The 26,562-nt window shown below is 43.1% G+C and overlaps 1 protein-coding gene across 1 annotated transcript in view; it reads right to left on the bottom strand.

Moving 5' to 3' along the window:
• The window catches only part of LOC130113851 (tetraspanin-18-like), a 45,011-nt gene that overhangs the window by 1,520 nt on the left and 16,929 nt on the right, over positions 1-26,562 (bottom strand). Inside the window, 7 exon segments of the mRNA XM_056281522.1 lie at positions 520-603; positions 1,450-1,626; positions 1,868-1,959; positions 2,068-2,155; positions 2,485-2,679; positions 3,809-3,904; positions 12,433-12,516. Coding sequence (XP_056137497.1) covers positions 520-603; positions 1,450-1,626; positions 1,868-1,959; positions 2,068-2,155; positions 2,485-2,679; positions 3,809-3,904; positions 12,433-12,435 — 735 coding nt within the window. The 5' untranslated portion in view covers positions 12,436-12,516.

The raw sequence follows: 26,562 nt of genomic DNA, 5'->3' as shown, positions 1-26,562 counted from the left end.
AAAAAAACTGCCAAGGGTAGGTGTATGGATGTTTTTTGTTTTGTTTTTTTATTTTTTTGGATTCCCCCCCCTCTTTTTTCTCCGGCCAATTACCCCACTCTCCGAGCCATCTTGGTCACTGCTCCACCCCCTCTGCCGATCCGGGGACGGCTGCAGACTACCACATGCCTCTTCCGATACATGTGGAATTGCCAGCCGCTTCTTTTCACCGGACAGTGAGGAGTTTCACCAGGGGAACGTAGTGCATGGGAGGATCATGCTATTCCCCCCCAGTTCCCCCTCGAACAGGTGCCCCAACTGACCAGAGGAAGTGCTAGTGCAGTGACCAGGACACATACCCACATCCGGCTTCCCACTCGCAGACACAGCCAATTGTGTCTGTAGGGATGCTCGACCAAGCCGGAGGTAAGACGGGGATTTGAACCGGCGAACCCCACGTTGGTAGGCAACAGAATAGACCACCACACCACCCGGATGCCTGCAAAAGATGTTTTGACTAAACCGGATCCCACTTTGTACCTCAATAGTCAGCACCACAATGGCCAGGGCTCCCGCCACGTAGATGTACAGCTCAAAGTGGTCGACCACAGCAGAGTAACAGCCCTGTGGAGACACAAAGATGAGAAGCTCAGCCCAGTATCAATACAAAGTCATTAACACAAAGAGACAATAAAAATAGTCACAGTATTTAAACAATGAGGCCTTTGAACGAAGACCTTGCAGAATGGCTGGGAACCAGGCCCCCAGCCTCATTGCCTCTTAATGAGCCCTCTGTGAGAATAGAAGACACAAATGCCTCATGGCTATATCATATTGTTCCCATTGCTTGAATAATAAAACGTTTAACACAGAAAGATCTCTTCGATCAGCTTTCACTGAAATTACATTTCACTCTCAAGGCATTCATTACACACTTTTAGTTTGAGTGTGATTTTATGCACACAGAAGTGTGTGTATGTTGTATTATGGAGTTAATTTCTAGTTAAACACTTACATACACATTATGAAATGTGTCACCTCTTTTCACTGTTCATAGCGGAGATATGACTTTCAGACATGCATGTCCGAATGCAATTCCACTTTATCCCACATGCCACATAGTAGGATGGACGCAGTGTCGAGAGAGAGAGAGAGAGAGAGAGGAGAGAGAGAGAGAGAGAGAGAGAGAGAGAGAGAGAGAGAGAGAGAGAGAGAGAGAGAGAGAGAGAGAGAGAGAGAGAGAGAGAGAGAGAGAGAGAGAGAGAGACAGAGAGAGAGAGAGAGAGAGAGAGAGAGAGAGAGAGAGAGAGAGAGAGAGAGATGAGGAGAGAGAGAGAGAGAGAGAGAGAGAGAGAGAGGAAGAGAGAGAGAGAGATGAGAGAGAGAGAGAGAGAGAGAGAGAGAGGCATTGAAGGGACAGGGATAGCCTTAATGAGCAGAGGGACTGGTATGGTTGATGTCAGTATCTACCTTGTTCTTGGCGAAACATCATATCGCCCGAGAGGCACTTCTTCAGGCTGAGCTGGGCCATGTCCCCAGGCTGCTAACCCTCTGACAGCAGGCTGCTGGCACCATGTCATCTGGGTTGATCCGCTTGAAAAGACTTTCTTTAAAATCCTCTGGGCTATTCACTCCACAGCAGTCAAACTGGGGAGAAAGCAAAGAAGGAAAGTGCATGTTTGTGCACTGGCCTGTAGACGACTCCGTGCGTGCATCAGTCCAGCATGAATATTGACCTAAAAGTCTGAGGTTTTATCCTTAAAACATAACTCCACTGAGGTCAAGCTGAAAACCTTCCTGTTTCCACCAACTGGTGATGGAGGCAGTAGGGTGGTAAAAGCTAGGCAGCAATAATGTAAGCTTTTTGCCATGTGCAATGTGACCTTACTGTAGTCATGATGGCATTCCATGTAGAAGTGAAGATGTCAGTGTTGTTGTAGCCCTGATAGTGTCTCTTCAGCTCCTTGGTGAAGTTATTCTCTAGTCAGCTAGAATAACAACCAACGAGAATACAGACCGTTGTCACCACCAATATTTGTTCAGCATCAGAGGATGTCATTGGTCACTGGTCAGAGGTTGAGTGAATACTGAGTCGACTCACATGTTCCCGGAATATGAAGGCAAGGATGGCAGCAGCCAGCTCGGCTAGGAAGATGAGGAGGATAAGCATGAAGAACTGCAACAAGACAAAGGGCAAGGCAAAGAAACCGAGAGAGAATGGAAGGTGAGCATCCAGCATAAGTGTGTGTGAGTCAATAGAAATCACAAATCTGCTGTGCCTGTTTTGCACTGCATTAACTATACATGAGGCTCAGAAGCACTATGGGACATAGTGCAGCATTTTGGTACTTTAGTTTTATAGGACTTCTTTCTATTTCAATTATAATGATCCCAAAGCATTTAGACTTTAATTACGAATGTAACTAACACAAGAGCAGAAACACTGGCACTTTTAAAGTTCCTTGGTGCTCCACCTGGCACCTTGTCCCATAGAAGGCTACTTACAAAGAGGAGCAGACACTTGTTTTCACGGATAGCTCCACAGCATCCCAGGAAGCCCAGCAGGAAGAGCATGCCTCCCATGCCCAGGATGATATAGACACCCGTGAACAGCAGTGGGTTGGCTGCCACGATCTCTCTGAAGCCTGTGGGGTCCACAAGTACCCAGACTCCCACCCCCATGAGGAAGGATCCCCCGAGCTGATGGAGAACAGAAAGGGCATGAGCCGCAGGCATAAACACTGAAGAATATCTATACGATGACTTCTTTCATGGAACAAGAGACATTCTGACTGCAAACACGGTGTAATAACAATCACTTCTGATTCATACATAATATTTAGAAGTCTATAAATAAACTTTTTTTTACAAGATTTCCCACTTGAAAACATTGACTAGAGAACTACTAAAATAAGACCACTGAAAGGTTAGGAGGAGGGCATGATGGCGAAGTAAATGGCTTGATATCAAGAAAGCCTTAATAGTCCTTTGGGGCAGGCCAGAGATAGCTAACCCGTTTCAGCAAACTACCCTCCTGTCAAAAGAACTCCTCCCCACTGCTACCTCCCCCATCTCCCATCCTCCCTTTCACTAAAACCCCATCTTCAGCCTCAGTAGGGCAATACGAGTGATTAAGGAAAGAAGCTCTAGAGGTAGGGGAAAGAGAGTTGAGCCTTATCCACTTCTCGAAAAATCCCCTTTTTATATGACAGTCAAGAGATCTGAACCTATTTCACTTAATGCCACATTAACGGGCGTGATATGTGGAGGACAGGTAGCCATCTGAAAAAAGCCCAAATGGGCTACAAAAAAAAGCAGTTGTTTCACATTGTGTCAAAAAACAAAAAAATAAACAGAAATGACAATGAAAAACAACACTTGTCACTGAGCAATGGCAAGCGACAAGTTTGTTCTTGGCTGCACTAGTCCCATAATTACTCCAGGCTCAAACAGCTACGTTTGAGCGGAGTCTCTAAAAGCTTTGGCTCTGCTTAATAAAGCAGGAAAAGAGAGTCTCAACCCTCTCCACCCTTTAAAGGCTCCCCCTAACGGGATTACCCCTGATTGTCTGATCAGCAATGATAAACGCAGGTGCCACTCAAAAACTCCACGTGGCCCTGCTGTGCCTCAGATGTGTGTCTCCCCACCAAAATCTAATCAAAGTAGAAGCTGATAGAATAAAAATTGCCTCTCTGTAATGAAATGCAAATGCGGAGCCGTTACTTAGTCAGTGGGACAGAGGAGGGCTTCAACCAATCTAATAATGGCAGCTTCAGAGATAGCTAGATAAAGGATGCCTTTCAAAAGAATTAATGAGTAAAGAACTTACGAAGATGAGAAAATTGAAGACAAACATTAGATACTTGATGCAGCTTAGACAGTCCCCCTCCATGGTCGTCCCTCTCGCTGAAGCTTCTCCCTGCCCCTGGGAGAAAACACACACACACACACACACACACACACACACACACACACACACACACACACACACACACACACACACACACACACACACACACACACACACAATATAAAATACATAGGCCTGTCGCTCGAGGAACTTTGCCAAAGGCTCAAAGTAGTCACATTCCCCTTCACTTGGATGGACATTCAAACAGTACACGGTAAAACACACTCACATTTTGTAATGAGTTCTACCTGTCAAAAAGCACACACACACACACACACACACACACACACACACACACACACACACACACACACACACACACACACACACACACACACACACACACACACACTCAGGTCTGTCAGTTTAGCAGGTTCAATCTCAGCAGAAAGTCCTTGTATTATCCCTCAGGCTTACTTGAGCAGAAACAGTTTCAGAGCAATCCCTGAGTTATTTCAAATTTGGACAACGCGTCCATAAGGTCAGCCCTCAACTCCCCTACTAATTTAAATGTACAGTCTCTTATTCCTGTCAGACGCACGGATTCCTGTGTTATCTCTTGCCGCCTGTGGACAGACTGTGTAATCTTATCCGGGGGCAGTGTACTGCAGAACTTTTTAAGGATGAGTCTTGACAGGGGCTTCGTGCTCATTCGCTTGCAACATCTGCCCTTTGGTATGGAGCCTCTCTCTCATAGCGCAATGAGAATATGGGGTCCCCACACTCCCGTCAGCTGTCCCGTGTCCCTGACACAAACACACTCTCCCTGATGAGGGCACACCCAGGAGCACTCCTCGTTAATGAGAAACCATTCTTTCTCATTCAGAGACAACCCTGGCGTCCCACAGTCAATGACCCTGCACCCCTATACATCTCCGCTCCATCAGCGAAGCCCTAAAAATTAATTGAAAGCAGCAACTTAAAAGCTGGAATCTGGTTGTGTGAGTGAGGTGTGGACCAGCTGTCCTGAGTTAGCCCAATTAACTCAGCACAGATAAATTAGCTCCAAAACCAGAAGATCGTCGGGGGAGAGCTGAAGGTGCAGTGGCACAGACCAACGTGACTGCTGCTCCAAGACTTAATTAGATGTCTGATTTAAGTCTGTTTAGAAAATCTTGGTTCTTAATCATCTTAGTTTTTAATAAATGGGCTGCTGCGTGCTCATCCACCATCTGCGTGGTTGTCTCTGTGCTGGAGCTCCCTGGCTGTGGTGTGCTTTTACCACACTGGGATGTTTCTCCATTGATGGTCAAGTCGATATGATTTTCACAGCCCAAAATCACAAAGTAGAACTGAAGGGCTTTAGAATCGGTGCAAAACATGACACCCCCCCCCCCCCATTCTTAGACCTTCGATTCAGATCAGGATAAAACCGTGTTAGCTTCGGTCCAAGGTTGCCAAATTCGCAAGGGTGGGAACCGTTTACCACTGAGCTGACTTCACACAAGCAACAATGGCTGCTACACCTTGTTTGTCGTTCTGGGTGCCAGAGGGAGGGTCAGATATGGGAAATCACAGATTCAAGCTTTAATGGTATATATGATCTCCCTTCATGCGAGTGGAAGAATTGGCAAGGAAATGATCCCGATGCGTTCCCCATGGAGCAACTATAAAGAGGAAATTAACCATTTGGAAAAAACTAACAGCCACTTTTTGCTTTATAGGTGTGCTTATTATTATCATCATTATTTTGGATTTTCCCCCCTTTTTCTCCCCAACTGCATCCGGCCAATTATCCCACGCCTCCAAGCCGTCTGGTCACTGCTCCACCCCCTCTGCTGATCCGAGGAGGGCTGCAGACTACCACATGCCTCCTCTGATACATGCACACCCGAGTTTCACCAGGGGGACGTAGCGTGTGGGAGGATCACGTTATTCCCCCCCGAACAGGTGCCCCAACCAACCAGAGGAGGTGCTAGTGCAGCAACCAGGACACATACCCAAATCCGGCTTCCCACCTGCAGACAAGGCCAATTGTGTCTGTAGGGATGCCTGACCAAGCCAGAGGTAACACAGGGACTCGAACCAGCGATCCCCGTGTTGGTAGGCAATGGAATGGACTGCTACGCTACCCAGACGCGCTATAGGTGTGATTATTAATGTGCTCTTCTGTAGTGATTGCCTGAATTGAGGTAGAAACAAATAAGAAGAGAAAAAGAAGCTTTCTAGCCTGCCTCTGAAGAACTGTAATGGATTTGGGCTACTAGACCACTCCACCAAGCTCAACTCCAAGTTAATGTGATTTCCTTTCACCTCTTCATTTGGGCTTTACAGCACGTCCATCTGAAATAATCTCTTAATCTTCCCACAACCTTTCCGATGTCAGATTACTCCTGGCGATCTCTGCACGTCTCCAGTGCAGATGTGAAGCTTGGGCCACAATCAACTGCTGTCTCTGATGCCCTTAAAAGGTGAGGCGGGGTCCAGAGGGGTTCTGCTGCCGCTCAGCTGGGATTTAGCCCTGAGTACTTGCTTAGTACTAGTACTTGCTTATTCCTTGCAGAGGGGTCTTTTTTTTTAAAGGGATACTGAGCCCTAGCCCATACTTCACTGCAGACCATCTGTGAAGACTTGAAGACAGTCTGTCTGCTGTGGGAGGGAGCGAAGTGAACACAAGAACACTTCCTCCCTTCACAAGCTTCAACGTTAATGATTATTTTCCCTCTTCTCCTCTCCACAGACCCGGGAAAATTGATTTAGAGCTGTGGTTAAGCACTTTCTCTAAATCACAGCGATATGCTAAGGTATTGATCATTTTTCCTGGTGGTGCTCTGGGAGTAACGAGTGGCCTTGTTGCAAGAGATGGTTTTTAATTAACCCCCCCCGCCTGCTTCCCTAAGCCCCACTGCGAAGCCTAAAGAGAGCACAAGAAGTCTTAATTGAGATTTGCATATATTAAAGGCTGTCAGAAAAAGTGTGAGAGGGGGCCACTCCTGCATACATCCTGCTCTCCCTGTTCTATGGCGGGCCCCTGTGATGCGAGCAAACCCATTTAAAGGAGGAACGAGGCGTAACGAGGAGGGGGAGGAAAGAGCCGCCTGGAAAGACTCTCAGAGCTTAACTCGTGTCTCAAGCTCCAAACAAAACGTCTGATTTCTCTCCCAGCCGCATCCCTCTGGCCCCTTTCTCCTTTCTCAGGGTCAAAACCACTGTCAGATACACAGCCAATTTTCCACTACATTTTTTTTTACATTAAAATGCATTAGATATATAAAAACGAAGTGGGTTTTAAGGACCCAGCCAGGCTCTGAATAACAAGTTGAAGATATACGCACAAATACAGTATAAATCAAACTGCCACATGACCCCCGAGAAAGTGCAGCGTAAACAAACTGGTCTTTCTCATGACTTCAATTTGGTTTTGCAATCACTATCGATCACACACTCCCGCACACACACACACACACACACACACACACACACACACACACACACACACACACACACACACACACACACACACACAGAGATCAGTCCGATAGGTCTCTCTGAATTTACAACAATGCATATCATTTAAACAGGAGAAAAGGGGTTCACATCGCGTCTCAGCCTTACACCAACATCCACAGCAATGGACACATATTACTATCACATTATCATTCCTCTTCATACATCCTTCCTCCTCATACTTGGACTAGGTCAATATAACGATTTTTTTGGCATAGTGTGGCCTGTGTGTGTACATGGCAGCATGAAAACAGCCATTATGGGGGGAAAAATACAAATCTTATTGTATTTTCGCTATTGCAGTTGATGTGATTTAAGTGGGTTTTAGATGAACAACATGTTCACAGTCGACTAATGTTAATGACAGACCGGTCTTTGCACCTTCATAAATGTCAGCACTGTCTGCATCTCCAAAGTCTCTCATTAGCGACATTATAAAATAGCAGAGATCCACCTGGAAGTCTTGCGACGACCAGTCTCGGGTCAGTTTGGGCTGCTGAGCTCGGCACGATTGAGGTCGATAGCGGATTATTAAGTACTGATCCTAAATCAACTTTACAGTGGAGACGGAAGCCAGAGCACTATAATGAGGGCAGAGCCATGTGACCTACATTCTCCTCTATTGAAAGATGGGGAACTCAGAGACACTACAACAAAACAAGCTTTCATCACACTGAACTTTGGGTGAGCACAAGACCTCTGTCTGTCTCAAGCAGCTACACAATCAACCATGATGGCCACGTCAACTCACTGTCATGCAGAAGAAGTAGAGAAGACAGAGCCACACAGAGCGCCCTCTATATTAATAGAACATCCTTGGGTGATTCTCCTTGAGGTTGACACTTTCAGCATGATTAATGAAGTGAGTCCATATCCCCCCTGCTCCAAAAGCCACCAACCTGGACAAATGAATCGGCACGACAAGGACATTGTGTCTGCTCCCAGCTAAACTGTCCCATCCCCCTGCCACCAGACACCCAACCAGGCCCGCTTCATGCCAAGCATGAGTCTGCATACCAAGTAATCATTAATACCGAGATCCTGGGGAGATCATGAGTGTTTTAGCTTGACCCCTTTAAAATGTCATTGACCCTCTAATTGATCATGTGTAATTCAACCCCTGGGAGGATGGGAATTGTTCTCTGGCCCTTCATGCAGCTGGAGAAAGCGCGTATAGCTCTCTGCATGGACTCCAAATTACCCCCCCCCCCCCACACACACACCTGAACTACGCCAATAATCTCTGACAATAAGGGGCAAGACACACACAGAGCATCCGCCCTAAATCTCAATTAAAAACACTATATCCATGTTTGTCTACTACTTCCTAAGTCAGTCTCAGCATGTAAAAAAACTCACAAAATATAAATAAGGACAGGCACCTCTAGAAGTAAGCAGCGCTCATTGAGGCTCAACATGTCCCATGATGAACCTGCAAATTAGGGGGTAATCACCCCCGGGCTGTGCTGTCATACTGAGGCACTTTGAGGCATGCTGAATTTTAAGCAGTTATTGTGCTGCATGTTCCGTTCATGGGCATACAGCTTGCAGACAACAGGGAACAACCAGAGAGGAAAAAGTCTACAGAAAGCAGCTCAAAGGCAACCCAGAATACAGTGTGAGTGGGTGTAGCAACTCAATTTCGTAAAGTAGTTAGGGCAACTGTTTGGCTAGTTGCTAACACCCTTGGGCCAGGTAGAAGCCCAGGCGGATATGAATTCCTGTTTTGCCTTCAGGGAAGCTAGTGTAACCAACACAAATTGTATCTCCCTGGGATTGGTCAAAGGTCCTATAGTCTCCCAGTTTTTTTTTGTTTGTTTTTTTAGCAATTGTACATACTCCCTATGAGCTACAGTATACATCACATTACTTAGGTGTCTTTAAAAAATATGCTAAATCTAATATAATCCAGTGCGTTTTCCTACTCTCAAACTTAAGCTTTTTTCCCATGGGGTGTAATACATTTTATTTTCTCACACATTTATTATTCACTACCCTGACTGGAAGCCTGACTGGTGAGTGACAGACAAGCTCCCGGTGAGTGGGACCAAGCTGCCTTGTTTAGTTTCTGCCTGCTACATGACTGGAGAAATGGAAAGTAGCACAGACTTCATGATTTTGCAGCACATAAATTTTATTTCACACGACTCAATAAATGCCAAGACTGGGCCGACCCCATTTTTCAAAATATGGGACCTTTAACATCGTGAGCTTTGACAAGCACAGCAAGTTCACTCTGAAAAGCAGATGGACTCAGATGAATTCATTTTGGCTTCACAAAGCCATTTATCATTTTAAATACACCCATCCACAATGAGCCATGGATGAAATCCAGTTGTGAATACAGCCTCTGAGCGGCGCTCTTCCAAATGCTCATTGTAACAAGGAGATTTTATGAATCCTTGCAAACAGAAGTCCTCTGACCAAGCAGCTGACACACTCCTGAATTATAGGCTGATTAACAGTAGAAGGCTCCCAGGAAGAACAAATACACAGTCAGACAGACACTGACCATGTGTTGTCAACAACACCACAGGCAACATTCCTACCATCCCCACTGGCACACATCCAGCTGTTCCCTCAGTACCATCAGTAGCTCACACTCCTGCAGTGAAATGTGTTCTCCCACCCCTTCAGTGAGAGAAATTGAACATGGGGCGAAAGGTTCCCAGTAGTATCTTCCCCTCCATACTATCGGCTGAGTCAAACAGAGTACACATGACAGAGAAGAAGAAATTTGGTTAATATCCAGCGCTTCTGTGTGAGCCCATACATTGTTACACCTAAGCAGCTCTAAGACATTCTCACTTAATTATGCTGCCACCTCTATCTCGCCAAGTGAGGATACATACTGGCCTGTGCAGGGCTGGATCAATACTACACCCCGGCAAACTGTAGACGGTGCATCGATTCCCTGAGAGGTCCAGCTCTTAGTCCCCCTGGATCCCCTGTTATCTGTCAGTGAGGGCATATGGTAGCAGCCAACAATGAACACATAAACACTTCTCAACAGCTGCCTGTTAGGACTCAACAGGGGCTTTTCCCACGGGAAGCTTTCAAGGATGACAACTCATCACTGGGACTTTCCACAAAACTGAATTATTAAGTTGTGACTAAATGATAGAAAGTAAATGTGATGACGGTGGAAGAGATTTTATGTGCTGCAGTCTAGGCCAATTTATCCACTATATATATATATATATATATATATAGTTGTCTTTTCACATCATGAGTCAAGACTCTACTAAAGACTACTAAAATCAAGTTTACATAACAGATGGTCTCAGTGGAAGTAAACAGTGGGAAAGAGGTCCCCTTGGCCTCACAAAGCAACAATGAGAAACAAACACACGGGCAAAAAAAAAAAAAACCAAAAAAAAAAAAAAACCAAAAAACACACACTGGTGTACATATCTAAGCGCTCTCCTTAACATAAATCACTACACATTCCCCTATCCCATCTAACAAAAAGCCTTCACGGACACATTGCGTACACACTGCAATGAAACTGATGATAAATACAAGTTGCCTCTTATATTCCAAGTGCACAAACACATGATTTTGTGATATCCTGTTGGGCTTTTCAGCACATGTTGGAAAATCTCCAAGACTAAATTCGAGACCACATATGGACATTGGTCTCCAAGGCAACCTGAATATGGAGTGAGAGTGGCCTTTGTCTGCTGAGCAGTGTTTGGCATCTCCACTTGGTATTAGTTCCTGTTACAGAAAACAAAGGAGTGCAGAGCTGAGCACTTCGGGGCAAAGGAACAGCTCAGCCAGCCATTTGTTAAATGAGCGATCACTCGCACCCTGTTATGCCATATGTTGGTGAAGGAGACAGCCAAGTCACCAGTGCAGAACAACAAAGACCAGTTCATCGTTGACTGGTAATGTTCTCTGGGACACTAGGTTTGGAGTAGTACATCTGAAGCTGCATATTCACAGATAAAATTCAACCAAGGAAAAGAGAAATAGTAAAAAAATAAAAAACGCACCAAAGCTCAATTTGTGTTACAGGCACAGATTTCAAGGCAACGCAATGCAAAGATAAAAAGAAGAATTGTCCTTTGGGGAATGATGTGTGTGTGTGTTGTTGTTTTGTTTTTTTTTTTGTTTTTTTTATCTCAGATGATAGTAAACCACTACCACACATATATAATATGACACAAAAGTAAATCAGATTTCAAAAAGAAAGGTCCTTGAGGTAAATCAAAAGTGTGTTCATGCATTTGCATGAGTGGTGCAGGGAAATAAATTCAAGTCTCTTAATTCTTAGATCTCGCTAAACGAATTATCTGCTGCCACTGCAGAAGTCCCGAGGCACTTTGTACTGAGCTATTAATTACATAGTGGTGAATATTAGTAACTTATTCTGAAGTATATGGTTGATAATATTGTTCAGTAATGAATTACCACCAAATGTAAGTCAAGAGTCAAAAGGAAAGAAATGAATGGTTCAGGAAAGCACAGTTCTGACATGTGCCACATTCGCTTTTGTCAAACACCTTTGTTAGCCTGGTTTCTTTCTTTTCCAGGGTACTTGTGGCTTACTCTCGGTCCTTTAACCTCTCAATCTAAACATGTCTGCTGCCAATGTGTGCTAGGAATACTAATACTATAGAGACCAATGCAAATCAGAGGCTAACAAAGAGTAGGACTGGACTGCTGCAGGGATGAGGGACAAAGCTTTTGGACTGTCTGCAGATAGGAGAAGCTTTAAATACCAGTTCTTTCTAGCCCAATGTGTCCTCTAAACTGATGATGGCTTTGTGTGTTTGCTATCAACATGTTACTAAAACAGGATTGTCAATAATCACTTTCTGCTGTTTTCGCCCTAGTCTGCTGAAGATGACTCCCTGTACAATAAGAGCGGGGGTGGAAAAAACTGCTCACTGCACGCAGTTTAATAGCACTACAATACAGACACTTGAGAAAAATTAACAAGTAAAAAAAAAATGTATTCTGCAGAGAAGTACTTAAGTTATTGGATGGTTTTACAGTTGAAAAATGCAAGTTTCTTTGACAAGTTTAAATTACAGTGGGAAAATCTACATTTCCTGGGAGTTAAAAGATCAAATATTATAATACCATACCATGTGTGTCCACTTTGTGTTGTCTCGTGTTTAGACGAAACTGATGGGTCCTCTTGGTTCTCACACCCCTCCTGTTTTCATGAGCTGTTGGACACAGACACGAGAGAATGTAAAAGTTAGGGGCGCGACTGTTGAAATGGATTAACACTGAGGCAAGAGTTGCAAATTTGTCTAAATTTGCGTAATTCGTTGTACTGAGCAAGACCAAAGCTTGAAGAGTCGAAGAAAATTTAATTCTGGGACACTTAAAAGCCTGCGTTTGTGCTCATTATTTATGAAGCACTTGCTCCCAGCAGTGAGTTAATCAAAGACTGCAACAGCATTTTACCCAGGTGAATATTTCACTTCTCAGCAGTAGGGCAAAATTAACAAGAGCCTTGGAAGAAAAAAAAATATACATACATATATATATTACACACACACACACACACACACACACACACACACACACACACACACACACACACACACACACACACATACACATAAAAGTACTACCTTCAAGAGTGCCAATTCAGGCCTGTGTTGTAGGCGTGTAAAATTTTAATGTCTGCCATGAGGTATTAGGATTTGTGTGCGATCCCACTTGGTTAATTAATAACTTTTTTCTTACAGGACCTGGCAGTCAACATCCTTTTCTTGCTCAGCCTTTAACAAAAGCCTTGATTAGCGTTTGAGCTTCACTGTCAATGTACATCTCCAGCCAAGCATGGATAACAAGGCTAAATGCATTTAACCTTCTCCCATTCTGAACTACTTTGCCGCAAGTGTCTCCAAGCTGCAAATAACTCCATGGCAATGAGAGCCAATTAAACCCCTGGTATCCCAGCTTCAATGCACAAAAATAGTTGGCAGCACGATTCTGATTCAAAATAGTTTGGAGCATGTTTCAAAGTATTGGCATTGACAACTTTAGCATCAAATAGAAAGAACTGTCTATGGAGGCACGCAGTTCTTGCCACATTAAATGGTGAAATACAAAGCAGTGAGTTCTCATCCTGACAGAGGTGAATATCCCACAAGTATTCTGCCTGACTGTGTCAGCCGCAACATCCACCCAACACACCATATTGCCAGCAGAAACAAAACTCACCAGGACACACAACCTAGCGGACGGCGGCAGTAACATCACCACCACCACCATTTAGAATAGGGGACTGTGATTACATCTACCAAAGGGAATTAACATCTAAGTAGAGAACAAACTGAATCTGAGAAGTGGGGAGATATGCTGGAACAATAGTCTCTTATCACAAAGCCTTGAATTCAGACATAAAGCACACAGAGAGAGGCAACACCACCACCACAGAAGTGCAGTGGTCTATGTTACCGAAGGTGATGTGAAATTTACAAGTGACGCGGAGGCAAATGGGTGGAGTTAATCGTGGAAAAACTGCGAGCAATGCGAAATTGGCGAAATGAACGTTCATTTGAGCTGAAAAATGTTCAACTCAGCACAATGGCCCAGTTGTTAGCACTGTTGCCTCACAGCAAGAAGGTCCTGGGTTCGAACCCCAGGCCGTCCCAGGTCCTTTCTGGGTGGAGCTTGCATGTTCTCCCCGTGTCTGCGTGGGTTTCCTCTGGGTGCTCCGGTTTCCTTCCACCATCAAAAAGACATACATGTTAGGGTTAATGCTCCTGTCTGTGCCCCTGACCAAGGCAATAGGAAAAAGAACTGGAGTTGGTCCCCAGGCGCCGCAGCTGTCCACTGCTTCTATACAACAACCATCCATCCATCCATCCATCCATCCATCCATCCACTATCCAAGCCACTTATCCTTAGTAGGGTTGCGGGATGCTGGAGCCTATCCAGGATGGGTTAAATACAGAAAGCAAGTTCCATTTTAACCATACAACTGTACAATGACAAAATAAAGTGAGAGAGAGAGATATTACAGTCTGCATTTAACCCATCCTAGCTGTGTATCTAGGAGCAGTGGGCAGCTGCTGTGCAGAACCCGGGGACCAACTCCAGTTCGTCTTGCCATGCCTCGGTCAAGGGCAAGAGTATTAACCCTAACATACATGTCTTTTTGATGGTGGGGCTTTCTTCTTTCTTTCTTTAAATGTGAGCGAAAATGTTGCCTGGCGAAAGCCAATCACCATCAAGTAGGGCTAGAAGCCACGCCCCTTTCCAAAAATTTCTTCAGTCAAGATGGAGGACAAGCTGATCGTGGCGGTGTGCTCTTTGCCCGAAATGTATATGATACCACTGTGGTGTATGAAACACAAATACTGCTCTAAACTGTTTAAGTAGATAACTGGAAAGTGCACACGGCAGACTTACGACAGTAACGTAGTATATTTATTATTACGCTGTAACAACCTAGCTATCCCGAGTAGAGCGGAGTACCAAGAGAGCGCCCTGGTGGCGATTCTGCCTTATATACTCTTCAGGAACAACCAATAGCTGACCTCCATCTCATTCAGCACCAATCACATTTGAATGTGCACATTCAAAACCAACCAACCCACACTGGGTAATATTCTGTGTTGGGAACACCACAACCACATTAACAGCCTACCGGGACAAACTGAAAAAGGAGAAGACATGGCAGAGGGTCACCAAGACAGTTGGAGAGCCTGGTAAGTGATTTTTTAAGAGAAAAACATTTATTAACGTTTATTCATGTTTACGTCTAACAAACTTGCTAGCAGAGTTGGTGTAATCCAAAATGCTTGCTGTAACATAGTGCAAAATTTGCTTGTTCATTTTTCAGGCAAATGATCAAACCTGCGCGAGGAAAGGGGAGTGAAATTTCGCTTGGTTAAAACGCACCTTAAGGTTATGGTCACACATGCCCAAATGCAGGCAAATGACCATTGCCTGCCCAGGCGAAATTCGTATCTTGTCTTGCTGAATGTGGGCAGTGTAGGATATGACGCCAAGTGGGGTCAAGAACACACACTTCTTTGCTATTGGTTGAGGCTGAGGATTTACTGGTCAAAGTTCACCAGAGTTGAACTCCACGTGAAGCAAAGATGCAAATTTCTTTCACCACCGGATGCGAATGCTTTATTTTCCCCTTTGCTAACATAGAATGGAAGTGAGCGGGAGGTGAATATTCACTAATGTTAATTTTGCGTATGTGTGACTGTAGTCGAACAGTGACACATGCACACACATAAACAGGATTATGATCCTATAAAACGCTTTAAGCTTTAATCCTGAAGATTTACATAAGAAATTATCTTTTTGACACTTTCGATAAGTTCTGTATTTAAGACAATAGCTAATCTACAAATACACATATCATTTTTTAAGTAGCTACCAACAATTTGTTGCAAAACGTTTTACATCTTTGCTATTTCAGCCAAATACTGATGAATGAGGCAAATAGCTACAAGTTTAAAGAAGTGAAATTGTGACTGACAAGTAGATATAACAAACCAAACTCACAGAAGACCTGAGCCAACAGATACTACAACATAAACACCTAGAACCCAGGTTCAACCATGTTTTTGGGGTGGACTGTCAACATTGGCAGATCTCTGTGATTTGGAGTTGTCACAATAGCGTAGCTTTCTCAAGCAATACAACATTGAGTAATCGTTTTCATTTTAGGGGTCTTATCTTTCAAATTGAGTGCTTTGTTCAATTACCCCCTCAAGCACCATGCAGATGTGTATTTAAACAGTGGCATACATGTACATAACTATCATCAGCACAGTTACAGCCCAAGATTTAGCCAGATGGGTGTTCACATTTGCCCCAAGCCTGCTGCAGAGTAGCAGTCTCTCCTGAACGCTGTTGAAAAAGCCATTAGCTGGAGGAGAGCAACAGTAGTGACGGTCCGTATTTCTTCTGGTTTCCATGGAAACCTGTTCAGGAAAAGTAGAGCACCAATAGAATCACAGAGCCTACAGTATCTGTTATGATAGTGAGAAGGGAGATCGGCACTGAAGACCAAGAAAGGACAACAATAGGAAAGACCCTCCAGGGACAATAAAAAGGCCAGGCCACTGAGCGTTTGACAAAGACAGGAAAGGCTACGCAATAGACCGTGGGCCTAATCCACATTCACAAAACTCTTCGTTTTAAGTCAATCTCTCCTTCCAACCGATCACTGACATTTTAGCTCAGCTGCAGTTTGCAGTTCAAGCATTAAGGCTGCCAGTAATTGATTAGTCTCAGTTGATATTTCAAGCTCTGAATATAGTGTTACATCACCAACATCTTTACATGACAAGTGTTCTAATCAGTGCATCATTACAAATGATACTCTTTTACAGGCCAAGAGCAGAGAGGAGGCCCTAGCCATGAAGGAAATAAACCTTAATTACTTGTGGTATTGACTGGGGGCGGGGGTCCTCTGTTTTTTCCTACGCTTCGAAACAAACTCATCCTGCCAGTCAGCCCTAACCTTGGCTGCAAGGTCAAACAACAGCAGGGACCTGGAACAGGGACACTTCCTCCAGGGACAGGAAATGGACAGGGAAATGTGTAACTTGGATAACTGCATAACACAGCTGGGGCTGACCTCCATGCCTCACCAATGCTGACATAGGCAAACCTCAGAGCACTAGAAAAACTTTCAGATTTAGAGTGATCTGTGCTTCACTTTGCTCAGCTAGTGGTTTTGATTCTGAGCTTTAGGAACACATTGGATGAATAGATATGTCTGCACCTCTGGACATTAGTAACTTTTTACCACTGATAACCAGTCACACTCTGACAGAATCCACACACAACGCTCTAATACTGTACACATGAGGGAAAAAGGACAAGGAAGTTTTAGGGGCCATTTAACTCCCAGATGTTTGTTTTAAAGAGGCAATGCTGTGACGGACCTATCACTTTATCCAATCAAGATTTAATGACCCGAACAGCACGAGTCAACCACCAGAGATATAAAATAAACCGCTCAGACAGAGATAGTGCCTTCTCTGATTAAACATATAATCTCTCCCCCTCCTCCACCGTGCCATAGCTAAACCACTATTTTCTTTGCTGTGCAGACAAAACTTTTTGTGGGCTTACAAACCTGGTTTTTGTTGAACCACTTGGTAAACACAATTACTTCAGCTAAAAGATTCACATTGAACTCATTAAAGATTTTTTTTCAGGGTTAATGGTTTTGGGCTAAATGGGAACCTCACAAGAATACAGCGCCCATAAGAAGTGTTTAGAGGATGCCATTTTGATTCTGATTTAAAATGGCATGGTGTCCATCTCTCTGCCAGACTGGAGGCCAACATGACCTAGGCCTGTCTCCACGTAATATGTTCCTTTAGCAGGGGACGAGTATCAATGACCTCTGTAAGGATTCCCCCATCATATGACTGGTGAAGAGTGTTGAGGCTCCACAGCCTTCTTAAACATGAACAACTTGCTACTTTAATTGCACAACACCAGTTTCATTCTGTAGTGACACCATGACAAAGAACAGCCAGGGAGCTACTTGTCTTTTTCTTCAACCTCTGCTAGCTAGTGCTTCTCAATTGCTTCCCTCACCATCTCATTTATGCCCTACTTCCCAGACTCTCAAGGCTAACCACCATCCATAAGGGAACCAGAGGCCTAAGGGTTATCACAGCAGTGCTTTGAAGTAGAATGATTAAAGTTGAGACATATCGAATTGGGATGACGATGTAAGGTTGGTGAGAGAGAGAGAGAGAGAGAGAGTGAGTAAGGGGAGGGGGGCACTACGAGGGACAGAAAATGCTGTGAATACTTGGAGCTGAGGGCCCCTATGGACACAATTACGAGCAAGGCTTTTTAGTGAAGGTTACAAAAACAGAGCGAGGATACTGGTGCTGCACAGCCTTTCCAGCCAAGGTAATACTTCACTACTTCACATGCTGGCTGGGAGGAGGAGGTGGTGGTAGTAGTGGTAGTAGCCATGGTGGTGGTGGAGTTGTTAAGCTCTCACCTTTTTGTTCCCTGACTCCCTTACCCATAATTCTTTGAGCTGATGGTGAACAACCCCCATATTAACTATTTTCATCATAGTTAAAGCCTCAAGCTAAGTAATTAGTAGAATGACATATCTTGTAGAGGAATTGATACATTCCAGGGTCTTACTTTACTAAAATCTATGGATTTAGTATGTGTATTTGAAAGGGTGTTTTATATAAAAAAAGCTTGAATAAATTTGGCAGTCTGAAAGAGGTTGTCAATTATCCTAGGATTTAAAAATCCAGGTAAATCCGAAGATTTCGGTGAGAAAGAGGGTATCTTCATTTAGAGATGAAGATCAAGACTGTCAGCACAGGGAGGAGTTTACAGAACTTTACCAGTAGACATGATGACTTCCTCACTTCACACTAAAACTAAAACATTTTGGCGGACAAAATTATTTGGCCTAGCAGACAATTGAACATGACAGTTAAACGTCTGAGAAAGAGATGTGAGTAAACCAGCAGCATGTTCAAAATGTATTGTTTCCTGAATTCAAGTGGGCAAGCCCCACCGCTTGGTGTTATTATTCAGTTTCAGTTCTGTTATCCTCCCATTCAACAGGTAAATATAGGAAAATTCTCTGCCAGACAGAACTTCAGAAGATTTCTGTCCTGTACCTACAATTTAGGATTTTGAGCCATCGACCCTTTTAGACCAAACACAATCACGGGAGAAAAAAAACACTGGTTTTCAGCTCGATGTGAAAGAGGTAAAGGATGTAAATCATATTAAACAGAGATTAGATTTATAGTGTACTGAAGTGAAATCATTAGTTGTATTTTCATAACAAATATGCCCTCCTAAAATTTTATCTGGGTTATTATCAATCCATTTAAGCAAGATATTTTTCCAGGTGGCCAATTTCTGGCTATTGAGCAGCTTTCTTCAGAATAGCATTTTACATAAGAGCTGGACAAACCCAAAAATAAACACCGAGGCTTGCTTTCAAACCGAGAGAGCATGAAGGCGGTGTTATCTGTTTTGTGATGGATTGCTGTGAGCAAGTGAGTTCATTCATTCAGCTGACAGTGGGGTGTGTGATTTGGAGTCATGTGTAGCCACTAGTACAGTCTCTTTTGGGGCCACCAAAGCTTTGGCTCTGAAGTCATGGATATGCTCACACCTTGAACCTGCGGCCCCCTTATAGCTCAGGACAGACTGATTAGCTTTGCAAAAAAAAAGAGATGTGGTTGTCATCTCAAGACTCAGGGCACAAACAAGAGAAAGTGGAAACACATTCACATATGCAATTTACTTTCCTAAATACAATTAGGATCAGTACAAAATATAAATACCAATCAATAACTTGTGAATATCATCAATATTACGCTGAGAGACACTTGGATACTACTACAGTCCAAGGTATAAAATTGTCCACAATGAGCGTGGTTCTCATTGTTCATGGTCTTCATATTTTGTTTTTTTGCCCAGCAAAGCTAAACCTATTCACACACATTCCAGCCTCTCGACTTTATAAAACAGGAAGCCAGAACACTGGTTCTAAGTGAAAGAAAAAACAACAATGGGACTAAGTATGCTTGGACTCTGAATCCCTATGTATACTATTTGAAATGCTCTGGAGAAGACAACAGTGTTTGCACTGAGCTCAGCAATGTTTGTGCTTCTTTGGCAGGTACAAAGCAGGATTTCTTCACAAAAAAAAGCCAACATTTTAGCAGTCTATATGACATAAACAGCAGTATGACAACTGTGTGCGACAGTTGTGCATGTTACTGTTTTTCCATATAAAATTATTGTGATCATTGTTTGCTGGGATTTTAAAGGGGGCTGCACAGGAGCAATGGGGTAGATGCCCCACTGGGTTATAAGAGCCAGAAGCCTTGCATCTGGATCATTTCCTCAGTCCAAAAAGGCTCCACACTGAGACCTCCTTGTAAAGCAGCACATGTGCAAAAGAGCCCCTACTCTTGTCCACTAGAACTCTTCATCTACAGCCTCTGTCACACTAACATCATGATATTTTCCTGGGTTTCATACCCTGGGATCTTTTATAAATTCCCCTTTCAGACTGCAAAGTTGATTCCGGCCTTTTCTTGGAAAACCCCTTTTCACATACACTCAGCAAATCCCTGCATTTTATATACATCAGTCCCTGTCCTCTCCTACGATCACCTCCATATCGTCAAGCTCCTTGTTTATAATGACCTTAAAACAGGGCAAGTGCACTCGACTATTCTACTGTATGGCTTTTTTTGCATATATTGCCATCTGCACAACATGCTGTGATTTTTGCCGCTGTTTTTACATCAGCTCCTCACTGCAGCTAGTTCAGCGAAAGACAGCAATACTTGGCCGTCAAATTTGCATACGTCCAGGACGCACTTTCATTATTTGTACATTTTAAGTTATGTGTCTCTCAAAAGAAGGTAGACATGCACACCTTTTAAGCCACAGTGCAGCTACTGGAACCATAAAATCTTATCTTCCAAACAGAAAAAGGATGGTTGCCATTTCTCAGATTTCTTGCAGTGCTTTACTCCATCCAGTGTCTAACCAAAACAGGCTGGCTTCATCAGGAAAATCCCTCAAGTTTGACAGAGAGTTAACAACCTTTTTTCTTCTTTTTTATTGTAATGTGTCATACACAACACTGAAAGTGTGAATTCCAAAATTCTGTGAGACACTTTCACACCAACACGATTCTTGGAAGATGCTGTGATAATGTGTGGGAATGTTGCCGTGCTGTGCCTGGGGGTAATTTCCCAGGATTTTGAGCCAAAAACCCTTTCAGACTAAAGATGATCTCAGTAAGAAAAAAATAATGATAATTCTGGTGTGAAAGGGATTTATGGAAGCCTGTATGTACCCGCTGTGCTGGTACAAGGTAGTCAGTTCTGATGGTCATAAAATCAAAAACCATTCAAAGTGACCTGTGCTTTTTGTCTCTCACACTTTAAATAAATATAGTTTTACTTGTGATCAAAAAAAAAATCAAAGTGCAAAGTGATTACTCAGAAAAAGGAAGACAAAATCCATGATAAAGTGGGTCACTGATCTGTGTGTGTTTTGAGTTCTTCCTTCTCCAAAACTCTCAAGTTGCACTCCCCTCCATCTTGTTTCACTCTTCCCTCAATACTGCCAGGACATGAAGCTGAAAGATATCCTTGAGGAGATATCCTGCCTCTAAGTGAGTCCCACGAGGCAGCCAAGTGGGACTGGGTGGTGGAAAAATGGGATGGACCATTCCACAGCGCAAGCTCGTGAAAAGGCAGGAGCGTTTTTAGGAGCATTCCTACGACAGGCTGAGGAAGCCACAAGTGGAGAAATGTCAGGGGAAATTTCGCTTGGTTCAACACAAAGAGCACTCAGAGAAATGAGATTTATTCTGCCGAGCTGTGACTGTAAGCGCCAGACATAAACAGCCAGCACCATCTGTGAGAAAGTTAACTTCTCTGACCCCAGTACCCGAAGAAACAATGTGATAAAACAGAGCAAATGTTATCAATGAAAGCAGTGCTACAAAGAGAGATGTATAAAGGCAGATGTAAAGCTTTTACAAGCTAAGGGGCATCTGACTGACCTGCACCAGAGGGGACTGTTTTGGGAACCGAGAGGTTAAGGTTAACTGGCCTCTCTGAAACACTTTCTCTCCGAGAATGTACTACCTCAAGACCCAAGCTGTGGGAAAGGGAGTTTATGCAATTACATCACATTGATTTATGGGAGAAAGAGAAAGGATGGGGAGAGGATGGAAACTGATCCTCTTGGAGGAGTTCCAAGATTAGGTCCCTAAAGAAACAGAAGTCAATTAGTTTCCACCACAAAACATGATGGATATGAGGCAACTGTGGGGGCGAGTGTGGTCAGAGAAACAGGTATCGTGGTCAGAGAAACAGGTATCATGGTCAGGTCATATTTACCTAAAATAGTTGGTATAGGTTAAACTCTGCCATAATTGCAATTCAGACTTCTCAGTAATCCTACCCTCATGCTGATATCAAGTACAGAATAATGATTTGTCTGTTACACTTACTTTCACATTCCCCAACTCCAGGGATCTGATGACAACTGCCTTTCCGGAGCAGATGCTGCTGATGCCATTTTGACTATTAATTGGAGGTGGTGATGAAACTTTGAGTAATGCAGCCTGGTGTGCACTGCAGCATTAGCTGGCTAACTGTCTCCAGCAGCCCAACACAACAGTTCTACATTAACAGCCTACACAGTGCTCTCTAGCACAGCCTCTGTACAGACCACTTGGGCCAAAAGTGACCACAGCTGGTATGTTTCTGATGAAATTCATTTCTGCTGTTTTTCTAATTCAACAGAATACGAAAATGACCAGATGGCTATCAAAACTAACAAATGTCTTTAATTTGGAAAAAGCTATCAGCAAACTCTGTAAGACATTACACCAATCGAGTGAACTGTTGATCATCTATGGTGGTTCCGACAGTCATCCTGGCTGGCGTTCGTTCCCTTGGACAGTGATTTTTTGTTGTTGTTTAGTTTGGATATGTGTTAGTTTGGAAATGTGTGTTCTTGTAGTTTTTGGATGTGTTTTTGTCTTTGTGTTGTACTGCTGTGGGCTGGGGGAAATGGGATTTCGTTCCATTTCATGTACTTGCATACATGAAATGAAATGACAAATAATGTGTTCCTGATTGCTGGTGCTTGTTGGTTCCTTAGAAAAGACCAGGATGGGAATGCAAAGGGGTACAGGTCTCCATTTCATGCCCACACAAAATGGCAATATCAAAATTTAGTCTTTGTGATACAGAGGGAGGGCTTTATCATAACTTAGATACAATCGCAAAGAGATTATAGGCCAGAAAATTAGAAGTTATTTCTCATTCATTTCACTGTGCGTGATTTGAGCTTTAATGCCAGATGCTAAATGGTTAAGACATGAACTAGGCAACAGGAGACAACAGAAAGCAGGGCATATAGTATGTGTGTGAAGCTGTGAAGGTGCAGTAAAAGTGGCTGAATGGTTTTTTTTTTCTCTTTATCATTTAAAACTCTCCTTCTTGAAACTCCACTGTCTTGAGCTAAGGTCAGGCCTAAGGTGACACATTTAATATCTACACACAACGAGGAGCCAAGGCATTTGATGGGGTGTTTTGAAAGCTTGGTACCATTGATTGAATTATTAAGGGTTGGGAGTTACTCTAGATGTGGCAACTGTTTGGAAAGCTTAGCCAGAGATGATTTAAAGAGCAAAAGGTTGGCCATCTGCTTTATGTTAAGGAAAACAAAGCAAAATGTCCAATTTCAAACTGCCTGAAGTGATTGTGATGATTTCTCACAACAGTCGGGTTAATGTGGGCCATCTTGTGTTTTTTTTGTGAGATCATCTTGGGTTCTACACCAAACCAGATTAAATTGTATGTTAATAGGTAAATTGGCTGTTAGATTTAATAACTGTGTTATTTCATGCTTCATCCTATGCCGAAACAAAACACTCGCTTGGCTTTCAAGTTTTGAGTTGGCAGAGAGATGAACGTGTTTTACTGTATGAATTGACGGATAGCACAAAAACAATCCCCACACAACCAGGGGCATCAAAGACACACACACACAACTTTACTTTGGCTTCAACATCTGCGCCGAAGCATATCACATGGGATCTATCTTCTGCCAAGTATTATCAGGAAAGACGATCTGACCCCATTTCACCAGAGTGAAATTTTTTTTTTTGAAAAACCCATCAACTGTCTGGATTTACCTTACACGCTTCACTCTTTAAGCACTTATCTCACCACACAGGTGGCCAAGATGAAAATGGAGGACGTGCTCTTGGCCTGCACTTAATGGGTGACAAATCAATTGGACTTCATCCATAGTACCGGAGGTTCATTTAAGAGGAAATCTCTTCTTTTCTTTTTTTATTCACCATCTAAATCACTGAAGACTGTTGCCCGTTTCATTACCCATCTTTGCACTAGAGAAACCTCAAGTTCTTTTGTTATCTGCGGCAAGCACACATGATGGCAATCCTCTGGATGCAACTGTCAGAAAAAATAAATAAAACCAGGACTGAACTCCATTTCCATGACAACATCAAAATACCTTCCATATACCTGGAATGGTTGAAAAGCTGCTGGCCTTCTTACGCTCTAGATTTTCCTTCTTTTCACAGCTTCAAAGAAAGGACGATATGTGAGGCGAGGATTAAGGGTAGAGAAGATTAGGTTTCAGAGGGTGAACGTGCGTCACTGACAACTAATAGCAAAGAAATCATTTAGTGAGGAAAGCTCCGCCCTGACTCAAAAAGAAACTTCTTACTGTGCTTTTCTCATCTAAAGATAACCAAGCCTCACAAGAACCAAGCTCTTTTTGTTCAACGACCCAATCATCTAATTCAAAGTAGCACATTTTCTGCACGACTCCATAGTAAAACTGTAGAGGTTTTCTTGTGGGGGTAATACAAAGCTGGAGTCAACCATTTGTTTGCCCAAAGGACAGAGGCCGTGTTTTAGCTCAGTGACCCACAAATGCTGCCTGTGGTACTGCAAGTATTAAGTAGTAGAGTGGCATAAAGTGGCATCAAAAAATCATGAGATAGTCTTCAGTCTCTGCCATCTAATTGTTCCGCCTCCGGAAGAGTAAAATGAACCGTCTACAACGTCTTCTTTCACACAGCAGGCCAACAAGTCAGACACGCTGTTTAGACAAGTAAATCTGTACATGTCAAAACTTTAGACTTTAAGGCCCAGATCTGATAAGAGAAGCACAAATTAGCACAAGCTTGCCGACAATTAGTGCAGAAGGGGGTGGCCAATTTAGCCTACTGACAATGGACAGGACAATTACCACAGGTGCAGCCTTGTTAATGTAAATGTGACTGGCACTATACAAACACATTTTGCGCATGTCTCCTGTCATAATTGCTTCAAATACATTTGGGAACTCGGCTATATTACAAAACCCTTGTTTGATTTCATTGAGAGCATCATGGTCATTTGGGAAATGTATATAATTCTTCACTCTTGACATTTGTGCATTAAGGACTTGCAACAGTATGGGTGATAATTCTGACTGTGACATAGCAGCTACAGATGCCACCATTCACTGAAAATAACTGGAGAAAAATGGGACAGGAGGTTTCATTACTGTTGGGATTGCATGACTCTTTCTGGTTTGTGGTTCCAGATCTTCTTTGACTTCCTCCAGCAAATTGAATATAATGTGACTTGGCAGGTGATATGTTCATGCAATGTTTTCGTGGCGCATTGTAAACTAGATAAATGTTACCCGTGTTAGAAAAACTCTCCTTCCTGACACACTATCTCTGTATCCTACGGTGTCTTCTCTGAGCAACAACAATCACAGTCATGTCAGAAGCACAGTGAGTTAAAACATGCCTTTCACATGCATCAAATAATGTGCAGCCACCAAGACCTTATTTACTAGCAGCCATTAACAGCCTTAATAAATTACATTCGCCTCCCAATATTTTGTGTATTAAAAGGATCTCTTATAAATATATATCCAATAAGTCTGGTACACAAACAAGTTTTACCCACCCATTCCCTGCTCTCATTCGTGCAAAATGTCCATTGCTTCTTAATAGTAAATCTCAACAGCTGCTTTTTAATGCAGAAAGACGGTTTGTATTGGGGCAAAATGTTAATAGATCTGGTCCTAAAGCATTATTGGAGTTGTCTTCACTTGTGTTCACTTAAATATGTTATATGTAATACTAGTTCAGCTTTCTTAAAGCATAATATGACTAGTAATTACCCACAAGGGATGCTGAGAGGCAGTGACTTAATCAAAATAAACAATGCTGTATTCCACCCTGTGTTTTGTAATGGTGTAATTGTATGTTATAAACAGTGAATGTTGCAGAGGGAACACAGGCAGTGTTAAACAAGTACCCTGCAGATATAACATCTGTATTCCTGGCTAGCAATTTAGGACTTAAGTACCTTGACATTTGGTGAGCAGCTTGACTAACCAGCCCATACTAACCAACTCTGTAGCCTCAGGCAATGCACACCACCAAATAGCAGCTCCACAAAGCAAACACAAATAGAAATAGAAAGATGGCTTTCACTTGCAGTACTGATGATTTATACATTCTGTAGATTGTTGGTCTTTTTTTATCGGTGGTTTTATCAGTGGTCTTTGTTATCATGGTGAAGTGAGACAGAGTTGTGTGTTTTGGGTAATTCAGATCCTGTCAGGAGCAAGATCACAAGCAGGCCCCTACTCGAGGTGTCCTGGTTGTAATGGGAATCACTGGGGGATTTCCTTAAAGA

This window comes from Lampris incognitus, chromosome 6 (assembly GCF_029633865.1).
Source record: "Lampris incognitus isolate fLamInc1 chromosome 6, fLamInc1.hap2, whole genome shotgun sequence".
Taxonomy (NCBI): Eukaryota; Metazoa; Chordata; class Actinopteri; order Lampriformes; family Lampridae; genus Lampris; species Lampris incognitus.
This window is presented reverse-complemented; position numbering and strand designations above follow the sequence as displayed.